Source organism: Podarcis melisellensis (genome assembly GCF_964234715.1).
Source record: "Podarcis melisellensis genome assembly, chromosome: 16".
NCBI classification, from domain to species: domain Eukaryota; kingdom Metazoa; phylum Chordata; class Lepidosauria; order Squamata; family Lacertidae; genus Podarcis; species Podarcis melisellensis.
In genome coordinates, this window is record NC_138533.1 from 39,297,816 (window position 1) to 39,324,001 (window position 26,186).

At 45.8% G+C, this 26,186-nt stretch overlaps 1 protein-coding gene across 23 annotated transcripts in view; it reads right to left on the reverse strand.

The window, feature by feature from the left end:
- Positions 1-26,186, reverse strand: part of NCOR2 (nuclear receptor corepressor 2) — a 343,395-nt gene that overhangs the window by 79,129 nt on the left and 238,080 nt on the right. For all 23 annotated transcript variants that reach the window (XM_081892760.1, XM_081892767.1, XM_081892762.1 and 20 more), the window contains one exon: positions 6,410-6,563. In XM_081892760.1, the coding sequence (XP_081748886.1) occupies positions 6,410-6,563 (154 nt within the window). The remainder of the gene's footprint in view (positions 1-6,409; positions 6,564-26,186) is intronic.

The window sequence follows — 26,186 nt, forward strand, 5'->3', positions numbered from 1 at the left end:
CACCCTCCCCTCCCCCCCCCACCTGTATACCACACTTAAACACAGCACATATTTTTACACAATATACACCTTCCCCATGCTACACATTTGAATACGACTCATCTAGAATGATTTATAAAAATGTCTTGCTTGTGCTAGACTGCTAGACTGTCTGCAGACTTACAACTTAAAAATATATCCAGGGCTACAGCTGTGATAACACAAGGAACTGTCCAAGCAGTTTGCTTAAAAAGGACCTAATCAATCAATGTCTCAAACAGAAGGTTGCTCTCATATAATCACTGATAATCAATAGGAAACTTAAACTACCCCTCACTTCAAGTTCTGTACTCAAAATCACTAATATGGTCTAGAATCTCTCTCTGCTTCACCTACAGGAAACCACTGAGTGGGGCAGAACTCTGCAATGTTTTATCCAAGGGATGGCCAATTGACCATCTACTGGCTGAATCCATACCCCAAGGGAATATAATTTACCCACTGGCTACCGAAGGTGTGGTAAAAGTTTGGACCATCACTTTCACTAGTGAGGGGGAAGGGTTTTTATTTTTATAGGTATAGGTTGAATACAATGCTAGTCCTACTCAAGGTAGACCCATTGAAATGAACAAAAATGACTAACTGAGGCCTATTACTTTCAGTGGATGTACTCTGAGTAAAATTTAGTTGAATACTGCTGGAAGTGTCAGGGTACAGCTCCACTTACGCTGTGAGAAAGGGTAGACAGGAGGAACTGCCAAGCCTCCTAGACTTTCCTCCTTACGCTGACCTTCCTTTGGTGTTAAGATGGGTGCTCTTAGGGGAGGGTTGCCGTATTTCAAAAATTAAAAATCTGAATCTGGACATTTTGGGGGGCAAAGTTGTTGAACTTTTATGGCAAAATCACAAAAAATGACATTTTTGAGCTATTTTTATGGAAATTGGCAAAAACGACCCTGCCGACATGGGTTGCCATATGTCTGGATTTTCCCAGCCATTTTGCTGATTTCTACCCGGACACTGCTTCCGACTTGAGTATTCTGGATATGTCTGACCTGCCCCCCCCCTCCTTCATGAGACCTATTTGGAGCTTTCTCCTGCTGAGGTGAAAGAGAGGCATGGCTTCCACCTTAGATAGAACTAGATCTTTCCTATCAAACATGTATTTCCTGTAGTAAGCATAGCTTTCGCATTTTGCAAATTCAGGGCTCATCCCTATTTCCTTTTGTGCCATGCTTTCTAGGTACCGCCACAGGATTTCCAGGTCTGAATCGTAGAATTGTGGAGGGATCAGGAGGGTTGTCAGTTGTAACTCCCTGCAATGTAGGACTCTTTTGTCCAATGTGGGGCTTGAACCCATGACCCTAAAATTAAGAGTCTCATGCTCTACTGACTGAGCTATGCCAAGTCTGAGCGGTTGTTGCCCCCTCCTCTCACTTTCCCTTGGAAAACCCATGTTTTACCATTGAACTGGAGCTAATCTGCAGAAAACCCAATTGCAGTTTGCTCTGATTTAGCGGTAATATGTGGGTTTTCCCAGGGAAAGCAGTGGAAGTTAAAAAAAAAAAAACCTGCTTGGACACAGAGCTGGAAATCCCAGACCTGTGCCTTGAAACATGGCACAAAAAGAAGTGTGGATGAGTCCTTAGTCTCAGTGTGATTATATCCAGGGAAACAGATGCTTCTCCAACAGAGATTCTGCTGAGCATTTAAACTCTGAATGCCATCCGGTGCAACCCTATGTGTGTGAGAGAGTAATAAAGAGTTCCACACTTGAATGTTACATCTCCATCTGGCTTCTGCATGGGATGACCCTCACATGTCTGAGTGCTTATGGCTCATAACTGAGCAGTCCTTACTGCAAAGTGTAGCCTCTGTCATTACAGAGCCTGACTACCCAGGAAGCGGTTGGTTTGTATGACAAGATATGCCTCAGAGCCCTGGAACATTGACTAGAGAAGAAGACATCTCTTGAGCATACTGAAATGGGCCATCTCTGCCTAAACAGAGACAAAACAATTGTTTTGTCATCCAGACAAAACAATTGTGGTCCAAGCAGTCGTGATTTGTTGAATAGGGAACAAGATGCGTGCCCACAAGTTCCCCCTTCCCCATTTTCACATCCCTTAATTCAATACTTCCCAAACTGGGAAAGTATGGTTTGAATGATCACTAATAACCAGAATATTAAATCACAGTTGGATATCCTGTTTTTAAGGATCTCTCAAGTCACAATGCTTGTTGTTCAAACACATGGGAGATAAAAGAAACCCAGAAGTATTGATTTGAACACACAGGGAGAGAGGTGTGGAGGTAGGTTGCTGAACCAGAATTGTTATTTCTGAATTAAGCCACTGGCCACAGTGTTTACAGGTGCTAAGTGTTTATAGTGTTTATAGGTACCCCTTGGATTTACTTCAGTATTTGTCTCATGAAGATTCCTTAAGGTTCATAAGATATCTTCCAATACCCACTGAATAGTTTAAAACTGAGGAAGAATCTGGTGCAGGAGGGGGAGGTTACTGTCAAAGTCACAGACTTAGAAAACTAGAGTATATGAATTTGAAGCTAGGTAGGTGGACATATGCATATTTTAGTCATCTTTGTGTTTGTGAAATGGGGGGGGGGGGAGAGAAAATCTCTTCCATAACTTTCTCATTCTCTCAAAAAAAAATCCAGTCTGTTCTGATGGATCTTAGTATGTTTTGCCTAGAGCGCAAGATCTCCAGATGTAAAAAAAATTATAAAAATAATTCAGCCTCCTCTGAACCTCAGTGAGGCAGTGTTTGTCCTGGCTGCCAAAAAACCCGTCCCCCATCAGACCATCTGTGAAGAAATCTAGGGAGCCTTCCAATATCCCCCCCCCCAATCTAGTCAAAGAGAAGGGAAAAACATGTCAAGGTCAGTAAGAAATTAAATAAAAAAGAATCTGACAAACACCTTCCAAATCCTAAGGACCAGGTTTATAATTAAAATGTGAAGAACTGCCTGGAAATCTTGCATTCCCCTAAAATGGAAATGCAGCTAACTATTAATAAGAGAAGAGCAAGAGGCGGAGTCACTTTGTGGGGAGGGGCATATTATATTGCTGCAGATTTGGCAAAAGAGCCCCCCACTGCTGTTGTTGGCCAGAGTGAGCTGGTAAAACCTGTGTACAACATGCAGAGTACAAACAACTGAGAGATACTGTTAGAGAAAGAAGTGTGTGTGCCTGTATCACACCTCACAGAAGGGGGTGGGAGCCTTTTTCAGCCTGACATCCACATTCCTTTGGGGGCAAACTTTGGGGGCAGGGGCACGTCGGTGTTGGGTGGGACCAGAGGCAAAAGCAACAAAAACTAAATTTTGCAGGGTGTCTCTCAGAAGCTCTGGAGAGCAGCTGCCAGCCAATGTAGACATGAAACTCGTCTTCTTGGCAGTGGCTTGGTTGTGGGTCCCCCCTCCAAAATTAAAACAGTTGCAGTAGCATGGAGAAGATCCTCTGGTGTGTGTCATGCAACTTCATGTGAGTAACAGTGGCCATGGGCCACAATCTGAAACAGAGGGCTCCCCACTTGCTTAGGAACCGCTTCTACGTGAATGGGTTTTGCATGGACAAGTTAACATTTCAATGACCCAGCCACTCGCACAGGGACAAACCGCTTGGGTCTTAACGACAGAATCAGCACCCTCCCTGGATGGGAAGGTGCTGGTTCCCCCATAGAAATCTACGTAGATGGCTGCAGTTGATCACTGCACCACTACCCTAGTCACACAAGACCCACTGCTGTGTCCCCGTATTCCTTTCCCCACTGCACGGACATGCCACAAAGAGATTTCGATATACTTTATTAAATTTCTCTTGTTTGTTTCAAGTGTAGAATCTGGAATTTCTGGCACAGCGGAAGAAAAGCTTATAGTGTATATCTTTATATATCCTTTTTGGCTCACACAAGAAGTTTCTGACCTCTGTTGGGGTGGAGGGGACTGTGTTACATGCTCCACCCTAACTCTGGGATCGTATCCAAAAAGGGAATTGTAAGGATGGCAGAGTGAAGTTGAGTGTGTGCTTTAAAATGGAGATTTCAGCAAATGTTGCCATAACTAAAGGAGAAAGTGAGGCATGAAGCCAGAATTCTGGACCGGGGTGGCGGGGAGGAGAGATGACCTCATCACAATCTGCAACATTCAGACATTTCCAGGTGCTAAGGGATCTGAATATAGAGTGAAGCACTCATGGGGTTTAGGGATTTTATCTCAAAGTGTACTAGGTGGGGTGGGCGTAGATTAAAATACATTCAAAAATGGTTATATGCAGAAAGAAAGTCCCCACATATCTTGTGAAATGAATGGAAGTGCTTTTGGGGGGCTATGCTGGATTCCTACAAAGTGGAATAGTATCTGCACAGCCTGGGGATATCTCAAAGCATTTCACATTTTTTGGCCTCTCCAACCAAATTCCAAGCATCACTGGAGTTTATTTACTTGCCATGCAACTGTGAAAAAACCAGTCCCTCGCTCTGCTCCAAAAGCAGACAATGAGGAAGGAATTTGCAGAATTTAGGCTGGGATGGATTTAGCCAAAATGCAGCTGCAGGGAATATATGAGCCTGCTTCTATTCTCAGTTCAGAAAGGATTGTAGGTTTGGGGGTTCAAACTATAAAACTTTTTTTTTGCTTCCCAAGGCAGTGAAGCGCCAGGGTGGGGTGAGTGAGAAGATGTTGGAAATCCCATGGAAGAGGCAGTTGATCAGGAAGAACAATGCAAACCAATCATGGGAAAGAAAGCCAGCAGTGCGTTTGAGCGAGGCTGGAAAAGTCCTGGTGTGATGAAACCACCTCTAGGCCTTTCTGAACGCACACATGCACACACACGCACACACCCTTGGTATTCACTACACTGAAATGCCTCCCAAATGTCAAATGACAAACTGCTGAGGCAGAAGGCTGACCTGACATTTCTGCTCCTGTGACATTTTAGCCACCTTGGCTCAAAGGTCTGTTCAGTTTCATATCCCATTCTAGATCAGACAGTTATCCCTGTGCCTTGCCTTCAAGTTATATAGATCTGAGGTTGCAAAGCTCCCAACTCTGTCAGAGCGATCCGCCTTTTGGGGTGTGTGAGGAGCATATGAAAGATGTCCTCAGAATCTGAGCCTACTCTTACAATTTGAATCTGGATGATGCACACTTTTCCTCACTGCTATCTCCCAGTCATGCCTGCTGCCCTGACACAGAAGATTTACCTGGAAACTGTTTTGCAATGAGTCACTTACAACACTGATTTGAAAAGATTTCCAGTTGCGCATGCCATTAGCCCTTCACTCCAGTGCCAATGAGGTTTTGTGTGTGTGATGTTAAAGCTATTAAATCACTCCTACAGAAGTTAAATGGGGTGACTATTATAAGTTACACAGACTTCTCCTAAGCTTGCTGGCTCTGCTCCCGAGTGAGAAATCACTATGGCTGAGCATTTTCATTTCATCCTCTCCCTGCTCCCTCCCTATTTCTTTCTGGTGCCAACTGGACAATGACATTGCTTCAGCGGAATGGGGAGATACCACAGCACACTCCACTGTACTTACTGATCGTCCAGTGGCTATGAGGGGCCAAAATCAGATGTTGCACAACTGCCAAATCAGCCTCACAACTTCCCTATTCCCCAACTCTTGAACACCTTATATGTGTTGAGATATCGCAGTGCTGTGTCTCTGTGTGTTTTCTCCCTCTTTCTCATGCCACACACTGCTCACTGGAAGCTGCTGGTGTGTGGGGGACATGCTGTGTTGTAGCTTTACAACACAAGAAAGTGCTAACAGATGTTATGGAGGGAGAATCAAGGAGCTAGACGTGCAGGCTGCTGTTGCTAGGGGGGCAGACCTGTGTATAGTGTAATGTTTAGTCTGGGCCTCAAACATTCAGGGGCCAGGAAGGGGGGGGGGACAAACCCCCCCATCAGAAGAGACTGCTAAATAGATAAATTGCAATGAACAATCTGAACTAAGAGAGGACAGCGCTTTGGGTGTGAAGCTGAGAGAGGGAACTGCCCTAGCTGTGAACAGCACATGCACATTTAGATGTATGGGTTTCTTGGTTGATGCCCCATTTCCTAAAATAAACAAACATCCGGTCAGGCTCTGCAAACAAGAAAGAGCATCTTTGTGAAGGAGCCTGGCTCTCTGCCTGCATGAGTGAGGGCAGTCAAATGTCAGCTTCCCCACATCTCTGACACTGTGTGAAAGTTCCACCCTCACACATCCCTCAGGGCGCCAGCTTCCTCCCTTCTCTGCTGGGCAACTGCTCTTGCAGACATACGGAAGCAGTGACATTTCCCAGGTTACGGAGAAAGCCTCTCATGCCATTCCCCTTGGCAGGACAGCAAGAGTGAGACAGAGTTGCCCGTCTACCTAGCTGTCTACCTCAGACAGAACAAGTGGGGCAAGTACTTTACCTTCTGCATCCTCAGCCATCTCCTCCTCGTTGCCACTGGTGCCTGACCCATCTTGCCCCATCTCCTCGTCTTCGGCTGCTGGAGGGAAGGCCGTTTCCTCGTTTGGGACGGTGGGGGCTTTTTTCTTTTTTCTCCTAGCATTCCTTTCTTTCTCCTGGAAAAGACAGGGTGACAGAAGCAAATCTTGAGAAAACATCTTCCTGCCGTTATTCCCAATATCAGTAAAGTTGAGGGGGAGGGGGGAATGAGAGGGTATTATTATTTTTAAACTTTTTATTAAACCTGTATACTGCCCTTCAGCCGTAGGTCTCAGGCGGTTCACAATGTAAATGAAAGGAGGGAGAACCTACCATTCCAGGGTAGAAACATGTTATTTTTGGGGGTGGGGGTTGAAATGACCACTCCTGAAACTGGTGGGGGCTTAGGGCTGCCCAGGTACCTGGATTTATATTGACAGGGAATACTGACAACAAAGCATGGTGTGCAAGCCTGGAGCTAAGCCAGGATGGGAGTTTGCCTGTGAAGAATGGAGAGAACTGGGTTTGGGGGATGCTTCCTCTAAAACCAATTTCTGACCACTGTGAGGCTCCTTTAAGTTGTGGTGAGGACTGCCCTCTTGCAGGTTCAAGGACCAGCTATAGGAAGGACCACAGCTTAGCAATAGAGCATCTGTCTCAAAGGCAGAAGGGCTTCAAGGACAATCCTCTGGTGTCTCCCAAGTGGGGCTGGGCAAACCTCCTTCCTGAAACCCTGGAGAGCTTCTGCCAATCAACACAGGCGATACTGAGCCAGATGGACCAATGGTTTGGCTCAGGATAAGGCAGCTCCCTATGTTCCCACGATGGCATCATGGAGGATACACACATCCTCTATTACGTAACTCACATGGGGTCCCCTTTATATCATTACTGTTTAGTCATTTGTATGCATTTTACCCCAGTACACAGACCATCTTAAAATCTACACATCCATTCCATGCTACAGAAGGCCTGAGGTTCAACTCCTAGCAGCTCCAGGTCAATATTAACAGCAACAGCAGCAGCAGCAAGAAGAGGATGAAGTAGAGAATGCTAAGCAAGGCCTCTCTGTCCGTGACCCTGGGCAGGCATTGCCAGTCGAAGTAGGTAACCCTGGACCAGAGGGGCAAATAGTTTGAACTAGGGTAAGCCAGTGTCCTATGCTTCACAGTCCTGTGAAGGAAAGTGCTTAATATTCCAAATTTACAGATGGAGAATGAGGACCACATGAGCCTTCTGCAACCTGTTTCAGGGCAAGCTTTTTGGATAGGTTTCCAGAAGCCACCCTATAGCTCTGTATTTAAGGAAATGTTCACTGTTCTAACAAGCGGTAGCACCCCAACCCCCCAGTGTTGGAGGCAGTACTTCTGCACCCCAGCTGCTGGGAATCACACCTGGAGAGAGGACAGCTGTACTCCAGTCCTGCTTCTGAGCTTCCTAGCAGCGTCTGGTTGGCCACTGTGAGAACAAGATGCTTGACTGGATGGGAGTCTGGCATTCTTAAAGTTTACAGGCCATCAAATATTAACACTGCTGATGATCAGGGCTGAGAGTATTCTATGGTTTCATTAAAAGGCTGTGCAAAGGTGGGATCTGCTATAGAGCCAGAATTAAACACCCTGAGGGTATTTCAGTTTCCATAAAAAACATCCACGCCCAAGTTTCCAGCTCTCATCAGCCATGAAAATGAATGGCCAAGTAGCTAATCTGAGAAGCCTGAGTGAGATTTCTAACCAGCAGCCAATAGGGCTTCAATGACCAGCTGTCGAAAGCAGAACAGATTTTTTCTTTTTTGAAAGCAAATTTGCTTTAAAAGCCTAGTTTATTGTAGGTATTGTAGGATGCCTGCATTCTTGGTAGCACTGCTCTACGTTAGCGTGATATTGTTCAGTGTTAGCTGGATATTGTAGGCTGGGTATGTCTCTCAGAGCTGCCAGAGAGAGAGTGGTACGACCCCCAATACAAGGGAGTAAGAAATGGTCCTCAAGCTCTTAGGATGCACCTGCTCTCAGCTGACCCTCTCCAGAATTGAAGATGAGATGCACAGGCCTGCTTCAGATCCCATCATATTGGGAAGCTGGACTGGCCTCACAAGCAGCTTTATCCACTGGTGCATTTCTGTGGGCTGGATGTTTGTCTCTCATGGCATTCCATAAACAAGGTTAAGATATTTTGCAACCACAAAAGAACAAGAAGTGGGATCAAGCCCAAGATTCAGGATCCAGCTTCCTGCCTCCCACAGCGGCTGGCAGGATGTGCCCATGGAAGCACACGACCCACATATTTAAAGCACCTTTACAGCACACAGCTCCCCCGAAAGAATACTGCAAACGTGAGTCTACCTCTCACGCAATGACAATTCCTAGCACCCTTCAAAAAACTACAGTCCTCAGGATTCTTTGGGGGAAGCCATATGCTTTCAATGTCTGGTGTGTACAAAGGAGACAAGCCCACACACAGCCTTCTCCCTTTGCTGTTCCCCAGAGACTGGCAGCTCAGAAGAAGGCTACCTCTGAACCAGATAATGTTTTGTTGTTGCTGCACTTTTATTGACAATTTCTACCCTTTTGCTCTTACTTTTTGTTTTATTTCAACTTTTTTATTGTTGTTTTGGCTAGCTTTATTGTAAAACAGTTGGAAACTGACTTGGGGGTGAAAGGCAACATAAAGATCCAGGAGACAAGCCAATGATTAACTATTTCAGCCTGATGTGTCAGATAGGCTGATGTAAATGCTTTTTATGAATCACTGTCTGGGTCTCATCCTCCTGATATAGCTAACGCTGCAGGTGCTTTGCCAAACTGAGTTGTTGAAGATTTAGGACAGATAAAGCAAAGTCCTTCTTCATGTAGCACATAGTCAAACTATGGAACCTGCTCCCCCAGGAGGCAGTGATGGTCACCAACTTGGAAGGCTTTAGAAGATGAGACCAATTCATGGAGGAGGAGAAGAGGGCTATCAATGGCCACAAGCCACGATGGCTGCGCTCTGCCTCCACAGCTGGAGGCAATCCTTCTGAAGACCAGTTGCTAGAAATCACAGGAGGTGAGAATGATCTTGTGCTGGAATCCTGCTTGCTGGTTTCTCACAGGCATCTGGTTGGCCACTGTGAGAACAGGATGCTGGGCTAGATGGGCCACTGGCCTGATCCAGCAGGACCTTCTTATGTCCTTAAGGTTATCGCCATCTTCTTTTTTTGGAAAGATTTCACTCTCTAGAAGGAGATGCTTCTCTACACTGCATCTTTGTATGCTGGGAAAAGCTTGTTGTGTGGGTTGTTAAAAGCAACCAAGTAAAAGCTCTTAAAAAGTGGTGCACCCCTACACACATTGCCAAACACTTAACTGAGACGTTCCCCCTTCAAACAGAAATGGAAACATCACCTTCGTGATAATACTGAATTGCAAGAACAGGAAAATTGCTGCAACTAATCTTGATAACAGCCAATACCAAGATAAAAGCAGTTTCCTCTCGTTTAATAACCATTTTGACAAAATGTATTTTCAGGTCTAAGGCAATATTAGGGACATTGCAGACGGCTTTCACAAGAGTACAAAAGAGACACGTTCCATGTCAAACATTAATTACCTGTGTGGCTAAAAGGCCATGTCTTTCCCCTTTAAAACACAGAAGGAGTGGTGATCAGGAAAGGGTCCAACCCTGGGCCTCAGGTGTTTCAAAGGGAGAAGCTGTGTTTTAAATGCTTAGTGGCCGCTACACAACTGAATGCAATAGCTAAGTATCAATGCTGGTGTGGGAGAACCTTTGGTCCTCCAGATATTGCTGGACTACAATTCCCAACAGCCCCAGCATGCATGGTCAGTGGCCAGGGCTGATGGGAGTTTTATTCCAGCAACATCTGGAGGGCCAAAGGTTCCCCACACCTGAATCGATGCATCAAAGTCTGGTGCCGAGTACAAAGCCCTATCAGCTGAGCAGGGGGAAGCAACCATTATCTTTTGAGGGCCATTTTCCTTTGGGAATAAATCCATCAGGAGTCACATACCTCTGGTGCCAAAAGGAGGTGAGACCACCTTCTTTCTCAATCCCCAGCATCTCCAGGTAAGCTTGTGAGAGAATAATACCGGATACCATGGAGCACTGCTGTTAGTCAGGTGTTGACAATATTGAGCTACATGGGCCAATGATCTGACTTGTACAAGGAAGCTCCCTGGCCTCCTCGTGAATCACCACCTGCATGAAATTATGCCAATGGTCGCAGCAGAACTGGGGCAGGGAGTCTGCTTGGTCATTGGTCTAAGCCAGTCTTCTTCAACTTTGGGTCCCAGATGGCAACGTCCACCATTCCTGACCACTGCTTAAGCTGGAGATGATGGGCAGCTATAGGACCCAAAGTTGAAGAATTCTGGCCTTAACAACTAAGTTACTCTGCTCTTCCTTGCACTTACTATGGGTCATCTTCAGCTAGTTTAATGCTACCCCAAACCTGGCAGATGATACAAATTTGCCAGATATAAAATTGATATTCTGTAAATGGCTGAGTTACACCTCAGGGAAAGTCTTCCTAAACAAAAATGTATCAGGAGATGCTTAAACATCATCACATTAGCCACTGGTCGGATTTCAGCTGATAATTGGTTCCAGAGAGCTGCAGCTACAACACTCAAAGCCTGGATTCTGCTGCTGCTGCTGTTGTTATTGTTGTTGTTGTTTATATACCACCCTTATCCAAAGATCTCAGGACAGTGTACAATATTAGAAACACATTACAAAACATCAATGATAGAAACATAATAAAAAGATAGTAAAGGCATACTGACAGACAGACAGCCTAATAGTAAAATAATTGTAATACTAACAAGAGTCCTGGGTAAAGAATAATTTTTGCCTGGCATCTAAAGAGATGTAATGATGGCACCAGGCGAGCCTCTCTCCACAATCGGGGAGCTAAGTACAGGCTAAGCACAACTCTGGGGCAAAGGGTCCTCTCAGTAACGCCCCATCTGAGCTGTGCTTAGATACTTGCACTTATGGGCTTCCTGGAGGCATCTTACTGACCAGCTATAATAAACAAAGATGATGGACTAGATTGACTTCTTGTCTATCTTGGCATGATTCTTATGTCCTTTAGTTAGGCTTGAGGGCTTTGGTTCTTCTTGTTTACTTTTTAAATAAACAAAATAATCTTGTTGTTGTTGTTGTTGTTGTTAAAAAGGTTAAAACTAGCTCAGCCAAAGCATTGAAAAAGTTGCTATATTTCAGCTGCCCCACTCATCTGTAAAATGGGTATAATAATGACCCATCAAAGGAGTCCTATTGCAAGGGTGATTGAGGCAAAGGCATCAAACAAAGCACTCTGTACAGTAAAAGTGCTGGATGAATGATGAATACTCATAGTCACCATTTTCAGGTCTTTATGAAACACCTGGTGAGAAAGATCAGCAAGGGTGACGCCTTTCAAAAGACGGCTTCACCTGGGCTGTAGGAATGGTGCTTCATATCTGATGCTGTTTCCCATCATTAACACCTGAATAACTAAAACTAGCAGGGACCTGCCCGCTGCCTCCTCCCACAGTCGCCAGGCACACAATAATGAATGCTATCCTTGTGTGTGCATACAATGAATGACGTCATGTAACGGTTCCGATGGAAACACTGACTTGGCCACCTGAGCTCAGAGAGCTGTTGAGTTCTCCTTTGCCCCCCCCCTTTCAGGTAGAACAAACAGTTCCTCACTTCCCATCCTGCAGGCACAACAATAAACACCCGCTTCTTTCTGGCCTAGCCCTTATCAAATACGTTAGTGAAATCCAAGTTTTCCAAGAAAAGAGATAGGAAGACCTTCCACACCAGAGACAGTGTAGACTAAACAGTGTCTGGGTTGTGCGCAATTGCTAACCAGCAGCAATATAAAGAACACGCCATTTTCTTCTGAATTCATGCATCCATTCTTGCAAAAGCCCATGAAAAGCTACCAGCCCACAAATGTTCCAAAAAGCTACTAGCTCCTGTCACTACAATGCAAGTGCACAGGGGAATGGTGTGTGTTTGTGTGTGAAGTCACAGATCCACTTTACAAAAACTTGCCAGTCACCTGGGAAGTCTTCTTAGAAGCAAGTTGTTGCTGGCCCAAAATAAACTATTTCCCTTCTTAGCTCTGTTTTCACGTACTCATATGCAGAAACAATTCCCTAAATTAAAACGATCCCAGCTACAAAAGAGGCAGATTTTTGAGGGTGGCAAGGTGCACAGCACATGGGTCCCAGCACCCCACATGGCTGCTTCGTGTATCTCAGACTAATGGAACTCACAGGGTTGTTGTGAGGCTAAAGTGTGTGTGTGTGTGTGTGTGTGTGTGTGTGTGTGTGTGTGTGTGAAAACCATGTATATCGCCTCAAACGTCCTAGAGGAAGGATATAAAGCTAATATAAATACATATGAATGCTATGGGGCTGAGCTGCCATAAGCCCCACAGTGCTGCAGGGATTGGGGTTGAGTTGGCAAGCTCTGCCGTAGGAGAAGAAGAAGAAGAGTTTGGATTTGATATCCCGCCTTTCACTCCCTTTAAGGAGTCTCAAAGCGGCTAACATTCTCCTTTCCCTTCCTCCCCCACAACAAACACTCTGTGAGGTGAGTGGGGCTGAGAGACTCCAGAGAAGTGTGACTGGCCCAAGGTCACCCAGCAGCTGCATGTGGAGGAGCGGAGACAAGAACCCGGTTCCCCAGATTATGAGACTACCGCTCTTAACCACTACACCACACGGAGGAAGAAACAGAGGAGGGGATGATTTGTGGGAACTTGGGTTGGAGGATGGGGGTCTTGCTTTTCCACCCCAACTTCAGTTGCTTTGGAAGGGTCAGCAGGGATACCAGCTCAACTTCATAGCCCATGGTTTGGAGTTAACCTGTTTAGCAACTTAACCATTGTTTGTCGTAAACCACAGCCCTCTGTTCACACGTAATACGAAGCCGAAATTATTTGGAAGTGAAAGTGAATGTGTCAGAATTCCTTCACTTGGCTATATAGGAGGAAGAACAGGAAGGACACAACCCGGATGATTTGCTCCGAGTTGTGGAGGCTTGTCCACACAGCACTAAATCAGTCTCCCTCAGACGGGTGCCCTCTGAATGTTTTACACTCCCATCAGCCCCAGCCAGCATGGCCAATGGTTAGGGATGCTGTGAGTTGTAGTACAAAACATCTGGAGAGCACTAGGTTGGGCAAAGCTACACTAAGCTGCAGTTTAGTTACATGTGATTGCAACCACTGTCTGAATCATACTTCTTCAATTGTTTTCCACCTGCCTTTGATGGAAGAATATGTGGCATGCAAATGGTAAGCGTTATGAGAAACTGCAGAGAATTGCATATATCCAGGGTTAGCCCTACTCAGAATCACCAGAATTAATGAATATGACTAATTTAGGTCCATTAACTTCAGTGGGTCTGTTCTGAGTAAAACTTAGCTGGATAGAATCCAGAGGTTTTGGGGGGAGACAAAAAAGAAAACCGCCTCCCCACCCCATGTCAGTTTTTGAGTTCCTTCTCTGATTTATTTTATTTTGTCTAGTTCATTCTGCCTCAATTCACCACCTGTGAGATGGGCATAACAGCACTTTCCTCTCACAGGCCCAATGCGCAGAGAAACAAAAACAAAACAAACAGCGAAGCCCTTGGCAAGTCAAAAAGTGCCGCTTCCTTTTCCAAGGAAAGCCTCGCCTGGGCTTGAACTGCTGCCAGACACAATTTCCATAAGTACTCATTATCAGCGGTTGAAGCAGCCTGTCGCTGGGGCACTGGATGATGCTAATGCGAGCACAGCTACGATCTCGTTACTATGGCAAAGTGGTCTTGGCCTTGCTGCCTCTTACTCGTGTTGTGTGTGACTCATGCGAACTGACGGAGCAAGAGATTAGGCCGGGGGAGGCTGCTTCAAAACCAGCCTTTGAATACGCACGGCTCTCCACTGACAGATGTTCTCCCTGAATGGCTTTTGCCGTGGTGCAGTTTGGAGAAGGGGCTAGAAGAAAAAGAAACCCATCGCCTGATCACCGCGTAATCCAAGCATCAAGTGCAGGAGCATCAATGCGGCACAGGCAGAATTCTAGGCTCAAAACTGTGGGGGAAGCTAGGGACACAGGAACCAGCATTATACCAAGTCAGACCAATCATCCATTTAGCACTGCATTGCCTGCACTGGCTGGCAGCAGCCCTCTAGCACTTTAGGCAGGATTTTCTCTCAGTCCTGCAGGGGATTGAACTTGGAAACTCCTGCATGCAAAGCAGATGCTTCCCCACTGACAACAGAGTGCTTCTCCTGCCCTCAACTTGCTGGAGAGCACTGAGGTGGCCACTGTGATAAGAATTTAATCATGAGATCCGGAGAAGGAACCCACAGCCAGTGCAAGTGGACTTGAAATGTCAAAACAGAAAACAAAGAGGCCTTCATTTCAGTCCTTTAATGATAATCTGGTTTGTCTTTGCCTTGTTTCCTTTCTTGGTAGTTACAGAACACATTGTTATGCTGGTGCTCAAAGCACTTTGCCTCTATTGCCTTGGGAAACTTTACAACAGTCCTGCAAGGTACGCTAGTATTAGTAATATTGTCAAATTACAGGCAGGAAGGGTGAAATCAGAGAGAAGGGCTTGGCTAAGGTCCAACCAGGGTGGCTACACAGTTAAGCAGGGTATCTGAACTGTCCTCATTGCTCCTCCTCCTCCTCCTCATTTAAAATACTTAGAACAACTATGTTAACATTACCTTCTGCACACCAAGTTCCAGCTTCCAGGGCAGAAAGAGAGTGGGCAGCCCTGGGCTGTGTGCACATTGTTGACTTTACACACAGCTAGGTCAATCTTTTTCTCAATTCAGATTTTGAAAATTCATCAAAACACAGGATCAATAAAGATTGTGGCCAACGTTGTGGGTACACCACTTCCCAAACCAATGGTGGGAGCACTTGAGATGCAGAGTAAACGTGAGTGTGCACGCAGCCTCAGCAACTAATTCCTCCATTCTCTGGAGGTTCGGCAGAGACTGAGCCCAAACAGATTTCAGAAGCAGCATTCTGACCCCTTACTTTCGGTCAACTGCCTGGCATTTGGATGGAGAAAGGATGGAGTTATTTAAATTCAGATTTATTTATTTTGCAGGGGCGAGGTTGTGCACATTATTTTAAATTAATACATTTAACTTGCCATTAGTTTTTGGGACAGAAGAGGAAGAAAATGAACCAAGTTATTTATCTACTTAAAACATTTATATGTGTTAAGTCATAATACAAAATAAATTGCAGCACGTTCTCTATTTCATCTAGTCTGCGTTCAACAGTTTTTTCTCTATTTTAGGGAAACGGTATTTGAGAGTGACTTTTAAACTGTATTCTGAAGAAGCCTGGGAGTTCCTCAGAAGCCTACGTGTGTGTGTGTGTGTGTGTGTGTGTGTGTGTGTGTGTGTTCCTCATACTGGAAGATCAATAGCAACAGACATGTTTCCCAGAGGACAGCCTGTTTGCTGCTACCAACATTTGCAACCTTCCCGTGAAGTGCTCAGCTCCAGGAAGTCAGAGCTCAGGTGAACCAAATCACCCAGTGTGGCTGCCATGTTATCTAAGGCCCAGTGGCATCTAGTGCCCATTGGAATCGGTAGGGCTGGGAGACCAGCAGAGGTAGTGCCAGAGCCAATGACGGGCAGAGTCACCCTCTGAAAGAAGAAGACACACAGGTGGGACCTTAATGGGGCAGTTCCACTGCCCAGATCTAGTTCTTACTGAAGTGGAAACCTTGTTGTCTGGAAAGCATCACTTCAGGTTACAGGCCAGGGACTCAAATGACGGAGCGCTTGTCCATGCAGGACACTGAGCAGAGGAGAGTGAAATCCCCTCCCCATAATATCTGCATGTGCAGATATTTATTTAAAAGCCTTTATAAACCACTTTTTATTCCTTAAGCCAGCCTTTCTCCAACTTTGGGTCCTCAGCTGTTGTTGGACTGCAACTCCCATCATCCCTAGCTAGCAGGACCAGTGGTCAGGGATGATGGGAGTTGTAGTCTAACAACAGCTGAGGACCCAAAGTTGGAGAAAGGCTGCCTTAAGCAATGCACAATATGAAAACAAGTAATCAGTATTAATTAAAAAATACAACATTAAAACCAATAAAGCAGCAATGTAAAAGCATATTTTAAAACCCCAAATAAAACAGATTCCGTGGGTTGTCGCATCCAGTGCTGGTTACAAGCTCTGGAGGGTCTACTGGAAATCCTTCAGAGGTCTGCCACTGCAACCCAGTCTAAATTCTGTCCACCCCTTTAACAGCCACCCCTCACCCCCCAAAAAAACAATCAGGATTGTCTGCAATGCAGAGTTGTTCCTCAGCTGAAAGGTTCACTGAAGCTAGGATGTCCAAAAGCCGCCACCAGACAGAAACAACATGGGCGATAAATCCCAATGCATATTGTACAGCAAGGTTAAGATAAGAACACAAGAACCGCTGTGCTGGATCAGGCCAAGGGCTCCTGTAGCCCAGCACTCTGTTCTCATAGAAGCCAGCCAGGGGCCCATGGGAAGCTCGCAAGCAGAACTTGAGCGCAACAGCGCATGCTCCACTTGTTTCGCAAAAGCAACCAGCTGGAGTGAGCGCTCCATGCACCACCCGGAACAACCCAGCTGGAGGGAGACAAACCTTTCTCTGTGTGGGGGACTGTGAAGCCGTCCTGCGCTCCATTTTAACAGGAGAGTCAGCCCTCACTCTCCAGGCAGGTTTATTTTCTTTAACCAAAGGACAGGCCCTCAAAAGCTCTGAACTAAACTTCGTTCCGAGCATGTGGGGGGAAGCTGTGGAAACATCCAAGCTGCCCATGTGGGGAGAGAGAAACAGGAAGCTCTCAGAGGTGGGGCTGGGGAGCCACATGCTCCTCCTGGCTCCTGATCAAAGGCGTTTGCCGGGAACAGGAGACACAGTCCCTTTGTCACAAGGCAGGCCGCCTCTCCCTCCCTCCCACCTGGAAAAGAAGCCTCCTCCAGCTCTTTATTTTTCTGCAGTAGGAGTCTTTTGCTTTTCGTGGCAGAAAAAGCAAGGTCCCCAAACACCAAGAGGGCTGGCCCAGCACACCTAAAGGAGCACCTGCTTCCCCTGTGGTGAAGTGGACAGAAGGCAGGAAATCTAACAGTTGTTGCTGTTGTTTTTAGCCACCATTATTATTTGGGCCTGTGGAAACACTTTCTCTATGCTCCTCTCATCGGGATCAGCACCCCCGTCTCCTCAGATACACAGAAGGAGAAAGTGTGCACACACAGGCTTCACTTTTCCAAGGAATCTGGACAAAAACAGGACGCGGTAGAATTAATCTGAGCCTTCAAAAGCACCTGCAGCTGAAAGAGGAGGTGGGGAAGACCCCCAACTCTTCCTGCTTCCTCTTTCTATGTACTTTTCAAGGGGGGAAAGGTCACCCCTCTCAGGATTAAAGGGGCCTCAGAGGCTTTGCGCACACTGGGAAACAACCTCAAGGGCACCACTGTGTCCATGGGCACCACAGCGGCGACCCCTGGCTGCATCTATATCCCACCTTTGCTCCAAGGAGCTCAAGATAGCATAACGCAACACACACACCCATTTTATTCTCACAATATCCATGTGAAGTAGACTGAGCTAGCAACTATGGTTCATTTATTTTATTTTCAGTTTTTAATGGAACGTTATAACAATTAAAGCATCATTCAAACAAACAAACAAACAAACAAACAAACAAACAAACAGAAATAAGGTAAAAAGGGATGGTTTAAATAGAGAACAGGAGTCATGGCGAAGAACTGCCCTCTCTACTCCCTGCTGCTCTCACTAGCTGGCTGGGCCCAGAAGTCACCAATTCCACCCGCCCCGCTGAGAAAAGCAGCAGTAAAATCTGCACCGGAGGGGAAGGTAGCAGCTGAGCCCCGTGAGACAACCTGTGACCACAAGCCAGGGGATTCCAGGAAGGCCCCTGAAGGCCAAGGCTGCCAAAGTCAACATAGATGCCTCAGATGGCAAAGCCATCCATTCCAGAAAGAGTTGGGTCGCCACTGTTTCTGAGATGCCACCAAGGCCTAGTCCTCCCCTAAAACCTGTGAGAGGCCAGTTGCTCCTTGCAAGAACCTTCATAACATGAAGAGTTGGGGGCCTGGGTTTGCTTGTTTTCTTTTCCGTAATATTTTACTAAGGCTTTTTCATAGTACAATAAAAGAAACTAACCTACATAAAATCAAAAACATAGAAAAGAGAAAAGAAAAAGCCAAGTCCTCTTTCCAAGGAAGATCTTAACCCCTGTCTCAAACAGAAAGGGGGGGCCCTCTTAGGTCTCACCTGGGAGCTTCCGTTTCTTCTTCCAGTCTCCCACCCTGGGAGATCTTCCCTTCCCTGCCTCTCACTCAGAATCCTTCAGCAACCATCTCATCCCGTTTTTGTTTTGTCTAGTGTCATTTCAGATAACAGGGACCCAGCAATCAGACTTGTTTTTTCTTTTCTTTTTTTACGGGTTTGTGAATTGCTCTGGGAGCTTATCCAGCTGGAGACTAGGGCACAGCAAGTATTTTAAGCAAACAAATAAATAACAGATTAACCATTAAGGTGTTTTGGCCGGGTCTCTATCTTTCAGTCTAAAGGTCACCCAGTGAACTCTGTGGACAGGTGTGGATTTAGATACAAGTTAAAAATAAAATGGGAGGATACACCCAAATTTACACAGAGCAGTATTAGATAGATTTGAACCTGGTATTTCTACTCTTGACACCCTGGCCGTCGGGACTCTTTTCAGTCCCACCCCTTTCCCCAGGCCATGCACTTTGCCCTCCTTGAATGTTTTTGCCTGGCTGGAATATGTTCTTGAACTATTATAATGCTTCTTGCTTGCCTGGGCAGAGTGCAGTGTGTGAGGCTGTGGACAAACCAGCCCATTCAAACAAAGGTAACATACGCATTTATTTTGTCCACTTTTTGGCCCTAGCTCTGCCCACCACTGGGGGAGGGGCGGAGGGAGAAAACCACAAAAGCTGCCCTGAGATCCTTGGGGAGGGCAAAGCATGAGAAACACTGGAGAAATAAAAACGCCTCCTAATTAATTAAGGTGAGCCTAGAAAACTAGCACCTCAGAGAGATGGATTCCAGGCAAGCCTTCTTCCTGACATGCTAGCTTTCTATGTGGGACATAATTTTGTATGGAGAGTTTATTCCAGGAGTGGGAAACTTAGTGCCCTCCAGATGTTGCTAGACTCCAACTTCCATCAGTCCCAGCCAGCATGATGTGAGCTGTAGTCCAACAACATCTGGATAGCATCCTTCTTCCCCACCTGTGACTTCCCACAAGCAGTCCTGACTTAGACTGAGATGCAAGTTTACTGCCTCAGTTGGAAGTAAGCCTAACTGCAGGATTCCTTGCCTAAGGACACCCACTTGGCTGCAACTCTGCTTAGTTTCCACTGGCAAATTCCGAACAGGAGCCTCTCACAAAACCTAAGGACCTGAACTTGGTCAACATCTGCCAGCTGTTGGCTTGTAGACTAGCTTCACGGTGTTATTTAAAATATGCTATTAAAATATGCTATTACTTATTTGTATTCCGACAAAATAAACCACATAAAGAAAAAGTAGGCATTTGTAAAGGTGGGTTCATCAGGGCCCACACTTGTGGGGGCTTTTTGGTCAACTCTAGGCTGCCGTGGTTTTAAACCAGAAGGAGAGTTGTGGCTCAGTGGTAGAGCATCTGCTCTGCATGCAGAAGGTCCCCAGGTCAGTCTCCTGCATCTCTGGGCAGGCCTGGGAATCCCTGGACAGCTGCTACCGGTCAGTGTACACAGCACTGAGCTGGATGGACCAATGGCCTGACTCTGCAAGGCAGCTTCCTATGTTTTGGTGTTCCTCTGAAGTCATCGGATACAGGAGGGAAGAACAGGGCCTGTCAGCAACAAGCAGTGGATCACCAAAGACTAGAAGCATAAATCAGAATAAGAAACCCTTCTTGGGGTTGGCTCAAGACATTTCTCTGCCTGAGGTGAAGGACACAACTGCATGTACAGAGCAGCCGACTGGACTGGCAGCTGAATCCTAGCTCAACATGCCAGCAGGAGGCTCACTGAGGGGGCACAGGACAGGCCCCATGGCACACACAGCTCCATCTTCCAATGGAGTGAATAGCCAGGGAAAACAGCTAGGGCAGTGGTTCCCAATTAACTAAGCATGCTTTTGAAAATGTTGATATCTCTATGGTAGTTTTTGTTATATGAATGGTGCGACCACCAGTTGGGGAACCACTGAGCTAGGGGATAGGTGCCTGCCCAGATTTGCCGCCTAAGGAGGTTGCCTCACTCTGCCTAATGGTAGGTTTGGCCCTGACCACTGTATCTGAGATAGTGGTGCACTGAGCCAGGCGAACCAAAGGTGTGACTTAGAACAATGTAGGCCCTTATAGCCTTCTCCCATTTCCTTCTTTGGTTCATTGGACAGCTTCACTGGAGCTGATCAGACTACAAGCAGCAAGAAATTAGCCTTAATTCTGCTGTTGGGCTCCTCCTCCTGCCCAGAAGGTGGCCCCTCCATCTGAGTGTGCGCGCTCACGCACACAACGCAGCAAATATGTTTAGGAAAACAGTTTGCAAGATTAACTGCAGATTTTGTCTCTCCGCTTTGTATTCAGCTGTATAACATCTGTTGCTGCCAACAAACAATAGCATTTTTTAAAAAACAACGAAAAAAGAGCAGCAACCAGGAACAGCTGAGTGCTCATTGTCCTTATGCAAAAAAACAACAACACCCAAGACTGCCACTGCTTCAAATTGTTCACCCAAAGAAGATTATCAATCCAGGCTAATGACATAAACTAGAGAGAGATGGAGATGCCTAACAATTAGCATGAAGGAGTTGAGATGCTACATCCGAGGAACGGAAGCTGGGGAAAATAATTGGAGCTAGAAGAAGAAGAATTGTGCATGTAAGATTTATGAAACGCAAACAGGAGAGAAAAGTATGCTGACATGTCCCAAACTAAGTCTGTCACAAACCAGCAGTCGGAGAGGTTTTCTCAAGTGACGTACAATAGTACCTCAGGTTAAGTACTTAATTCGTTCCGGAGGTCCGTATTTAACCTGAAACTGTTCTTAACCTGAAGCACCACTTTAGCTAATGAGGCCTCCTGCTGCCGCCGTGCCGCTGGAGCACGATTTCTGTTCTCATCCTGAAGCAAAGTTCTTAACCTGAAGCACTATTTCTGGGTTAGCGGAGTCTGTAACCTGAAGCATATGTAACCTGAAGCATATGTAACCTGAGGTACCACTGAATTAAAAAAAAAGACAGAAGAGCACTATTGATTTTGTGGGTGTGGTGAATTTTATTTATTTATATTTATTAAATCTGTATACGGCCCTTTCTCTATAGATCTCAGGGCAGTTCACAGCATAAATGAAACCTTTGGTAGTGACTGGCTGAGCTACTCATAATGTCACAGAAAGGCAAGGATTCCACTGATCTAGCAATGTGAGAAGGCATCACCCCCCCCATCATGCAGTGCTGTTTCTGTTATGCTGCAGTTTACCTTCTGCTAAGACCTATGTTGTTTGTCTTGCAGTCTGCATAGCATACATAGTTCAGCAGGTAGAGCATGAGACTTGGGGGCGTGGGTTCAAGCCCCACAATGGTCAAATTGGGGGGGAGGGAGAGACAGCAAAGATTACATGTCATTTGCCGACTGAAATATCTATCACATTTGCTGGGTTGATTTCTGTTCTGCACATAGTCTGAACACTAGCAATTGTTTCCATTTCTACTGAAATACTCCGACATCCCCAGAGGTGTAGCTAGGCTCCCTTGCACACACACATACCCCAATCTCCGGGGGGGGGGGGGAGAAACATAATTTAACAATCACAAATGATTCAAACTGGCTATTTAACAGCACAAGCCTATAGATATCTACTCCAAAGTAAATCCTACCATGTTCAATAGGGCTTACTGGGTGCACAAGACTAAATCTGGCAAGACAACAACAGGAGCTTCTGACAATACCTCACTTGCCTTTTCGTTATTTCCAACAAGGTGCCAGCAGAAAGGCCCTACCTCGGAGGTTCTTACTCAGAAGTAAGCCCCCTTAAGTCAATGGCCCTTCTCTCTCTGGGGTAAATATGCAGCGGCACATGCACTGGAAATTGGTCAAGGTGGAGGGAAACCAGGGGAAAGCGACCACAAAGAGCCTCGCCTGATGCTTCTCAGTCAGTAAATCAGCTGACAGCCATTTTGGGGGCAAGCAGAGGGAGTGGAGGGTGGGAAGTAGTGGTTGCGCTAGGACAGAGAGCCAAGCAGTGGTGTCCTCATAGAGAGCCCCACTGAGCAAACTAACATGCAGCACTGCCAGCCGACTAAGGAGGGGGCTCTGCAGTTTGGTGCAATGGCCCACGCCAGTGTCAGGATTACCCCACCAAGGTGACAAGAAAGGCTCAATTTCTGTGCCATTCCCCAGGCCTGCGCCTTTGGTGGGGTGCAAGCTGGCCAACTGCTAGATAAGCCCCTAGACATCCCTACACTGGCTGAACCACTAAGGTGTTGGGGGGGGGGAGAAGGTGCAAGGGCTTCAGAAAGAGTAGAAGCAATAGAAACCTAGGAGAAAGGGAGGCTGGTCCTGGGAAAGGAGTGTGAGCGAACTGTCCAGAGAAACTATGGCAAACGTTTATCCCTGTCGCATAAGATTAGAAGCTGACTGGCGAAAGAGTCAGGGTACCACCTCACCCAGTGCACTGTCAACTTAAGGAATTTGCAGGTGTAAGTAGTGGTGATGGCTAAAAGCTTAGGTAGCTTCAAAAGCAGGATTAGACCCATTCATGGAAAAGGAGGGGAGAAAGAACAAGACTATCATTGGTTGCTAGTCAGAATGACTGTAATCATCCAGGGTCCTGCGAAGAACAGTTGCTAGGGAACAACAAATGCACTCAGGCACTGGCTTGTGCGATTCCCGGAGGCATCTGGTCGGCCACTGTAGGAAACGGGATGCTGGAAGGGATTTTCATATGGAAAGGGAGGCCATAGGAAGGCTTCAAAATAAGAGAACACAGAAGGAAAATGGATAAAGAGATGTGCTTGGCTAGGGAGCACAGGCTAGGCAACATCTCTCAGACTGATTTGAAAGAACTACTAGCCAATGCTTTGGCTTCAGGCCTCTAAAAATGTTCCTCTAGTGCGAATAGGAGCAGAAGGTAACCTTTGCATTTCATTTTTGTTGCTGTTGTTCTCTCTACAGATGGCTTCCTGCCCCACTTCTTTAAAACTGGCCCTAGTGAAATGCTGGAAGGCAGCTTTGCTAACTTACATCCCAAATCCCCTCCTGTCCCGACTCCTCCTGAGCTGCCCTAAAGATCCTGGCGGGACTAAAAGGCTTTTACGCTCCCAAGCCAGTAAGCACGCTCAGCAGTGGCATTTCCCAAGCGCCCCTTGGGCAGGCGGGGGAGCTCTATTAGCACTGAACCCCCACAGTGCTTTTAAAATGAAATAACAATAATTGCAGCACTCGGCAGTTCCAGGGCAGCCTGCCGTGTCTCCAAAGTGCTTCCAGAGCATTAGCAGGTTCTAGCCACACTGGGCTTAAATGTGCGCCCTCCGCCACAGCATCTACAGCCTCAAACACAATACTTTTAAGCAGGTGGGGGGAAACTTAACAATTCTCCCATCTCAGGACAGCTGGGATACCCCTGGTACTTTATCTCAAGCTGGAAAAACACACCTCCTCTGCAAAACACGTGAGGTGACATTGCCATGCAGAAAACTTCCTCCCCTTCCTGCTGCTTTGCAGGGGATGCAAAAACCTGCAGTGTGGTATTTGCTTTGCAGGTCATTTACTTATACCATTCTCTCTCTCTTTCTCTCTATGATTTAAAAAATATGACTTTGGTCATAACTCCTTCAAAACAAACATAAAAATAATGTCCAACCAGATAAAATTAAGAACAGAGGAATAAAACCTCAAAAAGAGTTCCCCCCTTTTAAAAAAAGTTGTCTAAACAATAAAAACCATCAAATGCTGAGAGGCACAGAAATGCCTTGCTGGATGCTGGGCAATGAAGGGGCTCACTTAGCACACCTGGGGAGGGAGTTTCACCATCAGGGTCCTACTATAAAACAGGCCCCTTGCCATGTTCCCACCGTTTGTCCTGTTCTAGTCTTGCTGAGAGGGCTGTTATTATAAAATGAGCAACCAGTCCATCTTTCAGGATCCAAAAGTTTGTTTAACAACATAATAAGAAAACAGTTGCTGCAAAACCCCCTGCGGAAATCACCAGACAGGCCATAAGGGACAGATACATGAATTTGTCACAAATGCCCTCTGAAGCAGCTGTGTTTTAACCTGTCAACTGAAGGCTATTAGTGAGAAAGTTTGGCAAGTCTTCATAGGAAAGGTGGATCTCAATTTGGGAAGCATCCCATGAAGGAGCAGAGAAAACCGAAGGAGCACTAAGGGACGGCACCAGCACAGAGATGAAGGCACCTGCCTAATATTGACAATTGCCAAGGGGATCAAAGGAGGATTGAAGAGAGCAAGGCAATCCAGGAGCAAACGAGGACAATTATAACTGCCTTTTCTCTCCCTCCAACTTGCTTCTCAACTGTCTTGCTCCCTTCAATTCTTCTTTGATCCCCATGTCAATTGTCAATATTAGCAGGCGCTTTTGTTATATTGCGTTATGATACCTGTTAAAAATTTTCTTTAGGCAAGCTTACCCAGACATGCAATTTTAGCATGCCTATTTTTAAACTTTTAAAAACTTGATTTTATCAGTATTTTGGTAATTCTATTCCATCTACTTGTTTCTTAAGTCTGTTGATTTTATCAACATTTTCTGATAAATATTTTATATAATTCTGTGTGAACCACTCAGAGGTGTGTGGATTTCTTTTCTTCAATTAAGCAGCATCTGAATCTAGTAAAATAAACAAATAGGTCCAGGGGAGGCAGGCAAGCTTCTGCCTTTGCTTTCTCCTCTGGTGCCTTTAATAGCAGCAGCTCCCGGCATAGAAAGTAAACAGGATGCTCTTTTCCTTTCCAATTATCTCCATGCCATTAAAAGCTTCACCTGCTTACTTTCTGTCTATCACGTAGCAACGCCAGCAAGAAAAGATGGAGAAGGAGAAGTTCGTGGGATTTCTAAAAAGGGGGGGGCAGGGGGCGGGGAGCAGCAGCAACAACAACAGCAATGTAATTCAACAACAGCAACGTAATTCAAACTAGCACCATCTGAAAAGCATACATGTCAACATGACCCAAGGCAGATAAAAATAACGGAGTCATCACCACCTCACTGGCCCTTCACCAGGAATCACTGGCCCTTCACTTAAAGGAAGGGTCAAATTAAAGTGCTCCGAACAGCAACAAAGCACATTTCTCTTTCCTTCTCTCATATACCACAAAGAGTAATGTGAACGTTCAAGAATTACAATTTTTTACAAAAGTTCATAAGCAAACTTTCTTCATAAGCAAATTAGGATAATGTGAGCTGGGATTTGTTCAGTTTGCATCATAATTCCCCCTGATTCCCTAGAGCTGAGGTAGCCAATGGGGTGCCTTCCAGATGCTTCGGACCACAACTCCCATCATCCCAAGCCAACATGGGAAGTGGTCAGGGATGGGGAAAGCTGTGGTCCAGCATCAACCAGAGAGCACCATATTGGTTATCCCTGCCCTAAGGAGTGTTTAGCATGCTTATTTTACTTCTATTTAGTAAACAGAACTAAAAACTTTAAAGCTGCCAAGCTTGCCTAAATATTGTATTTGCAGTTGGCACTCATTCTCAC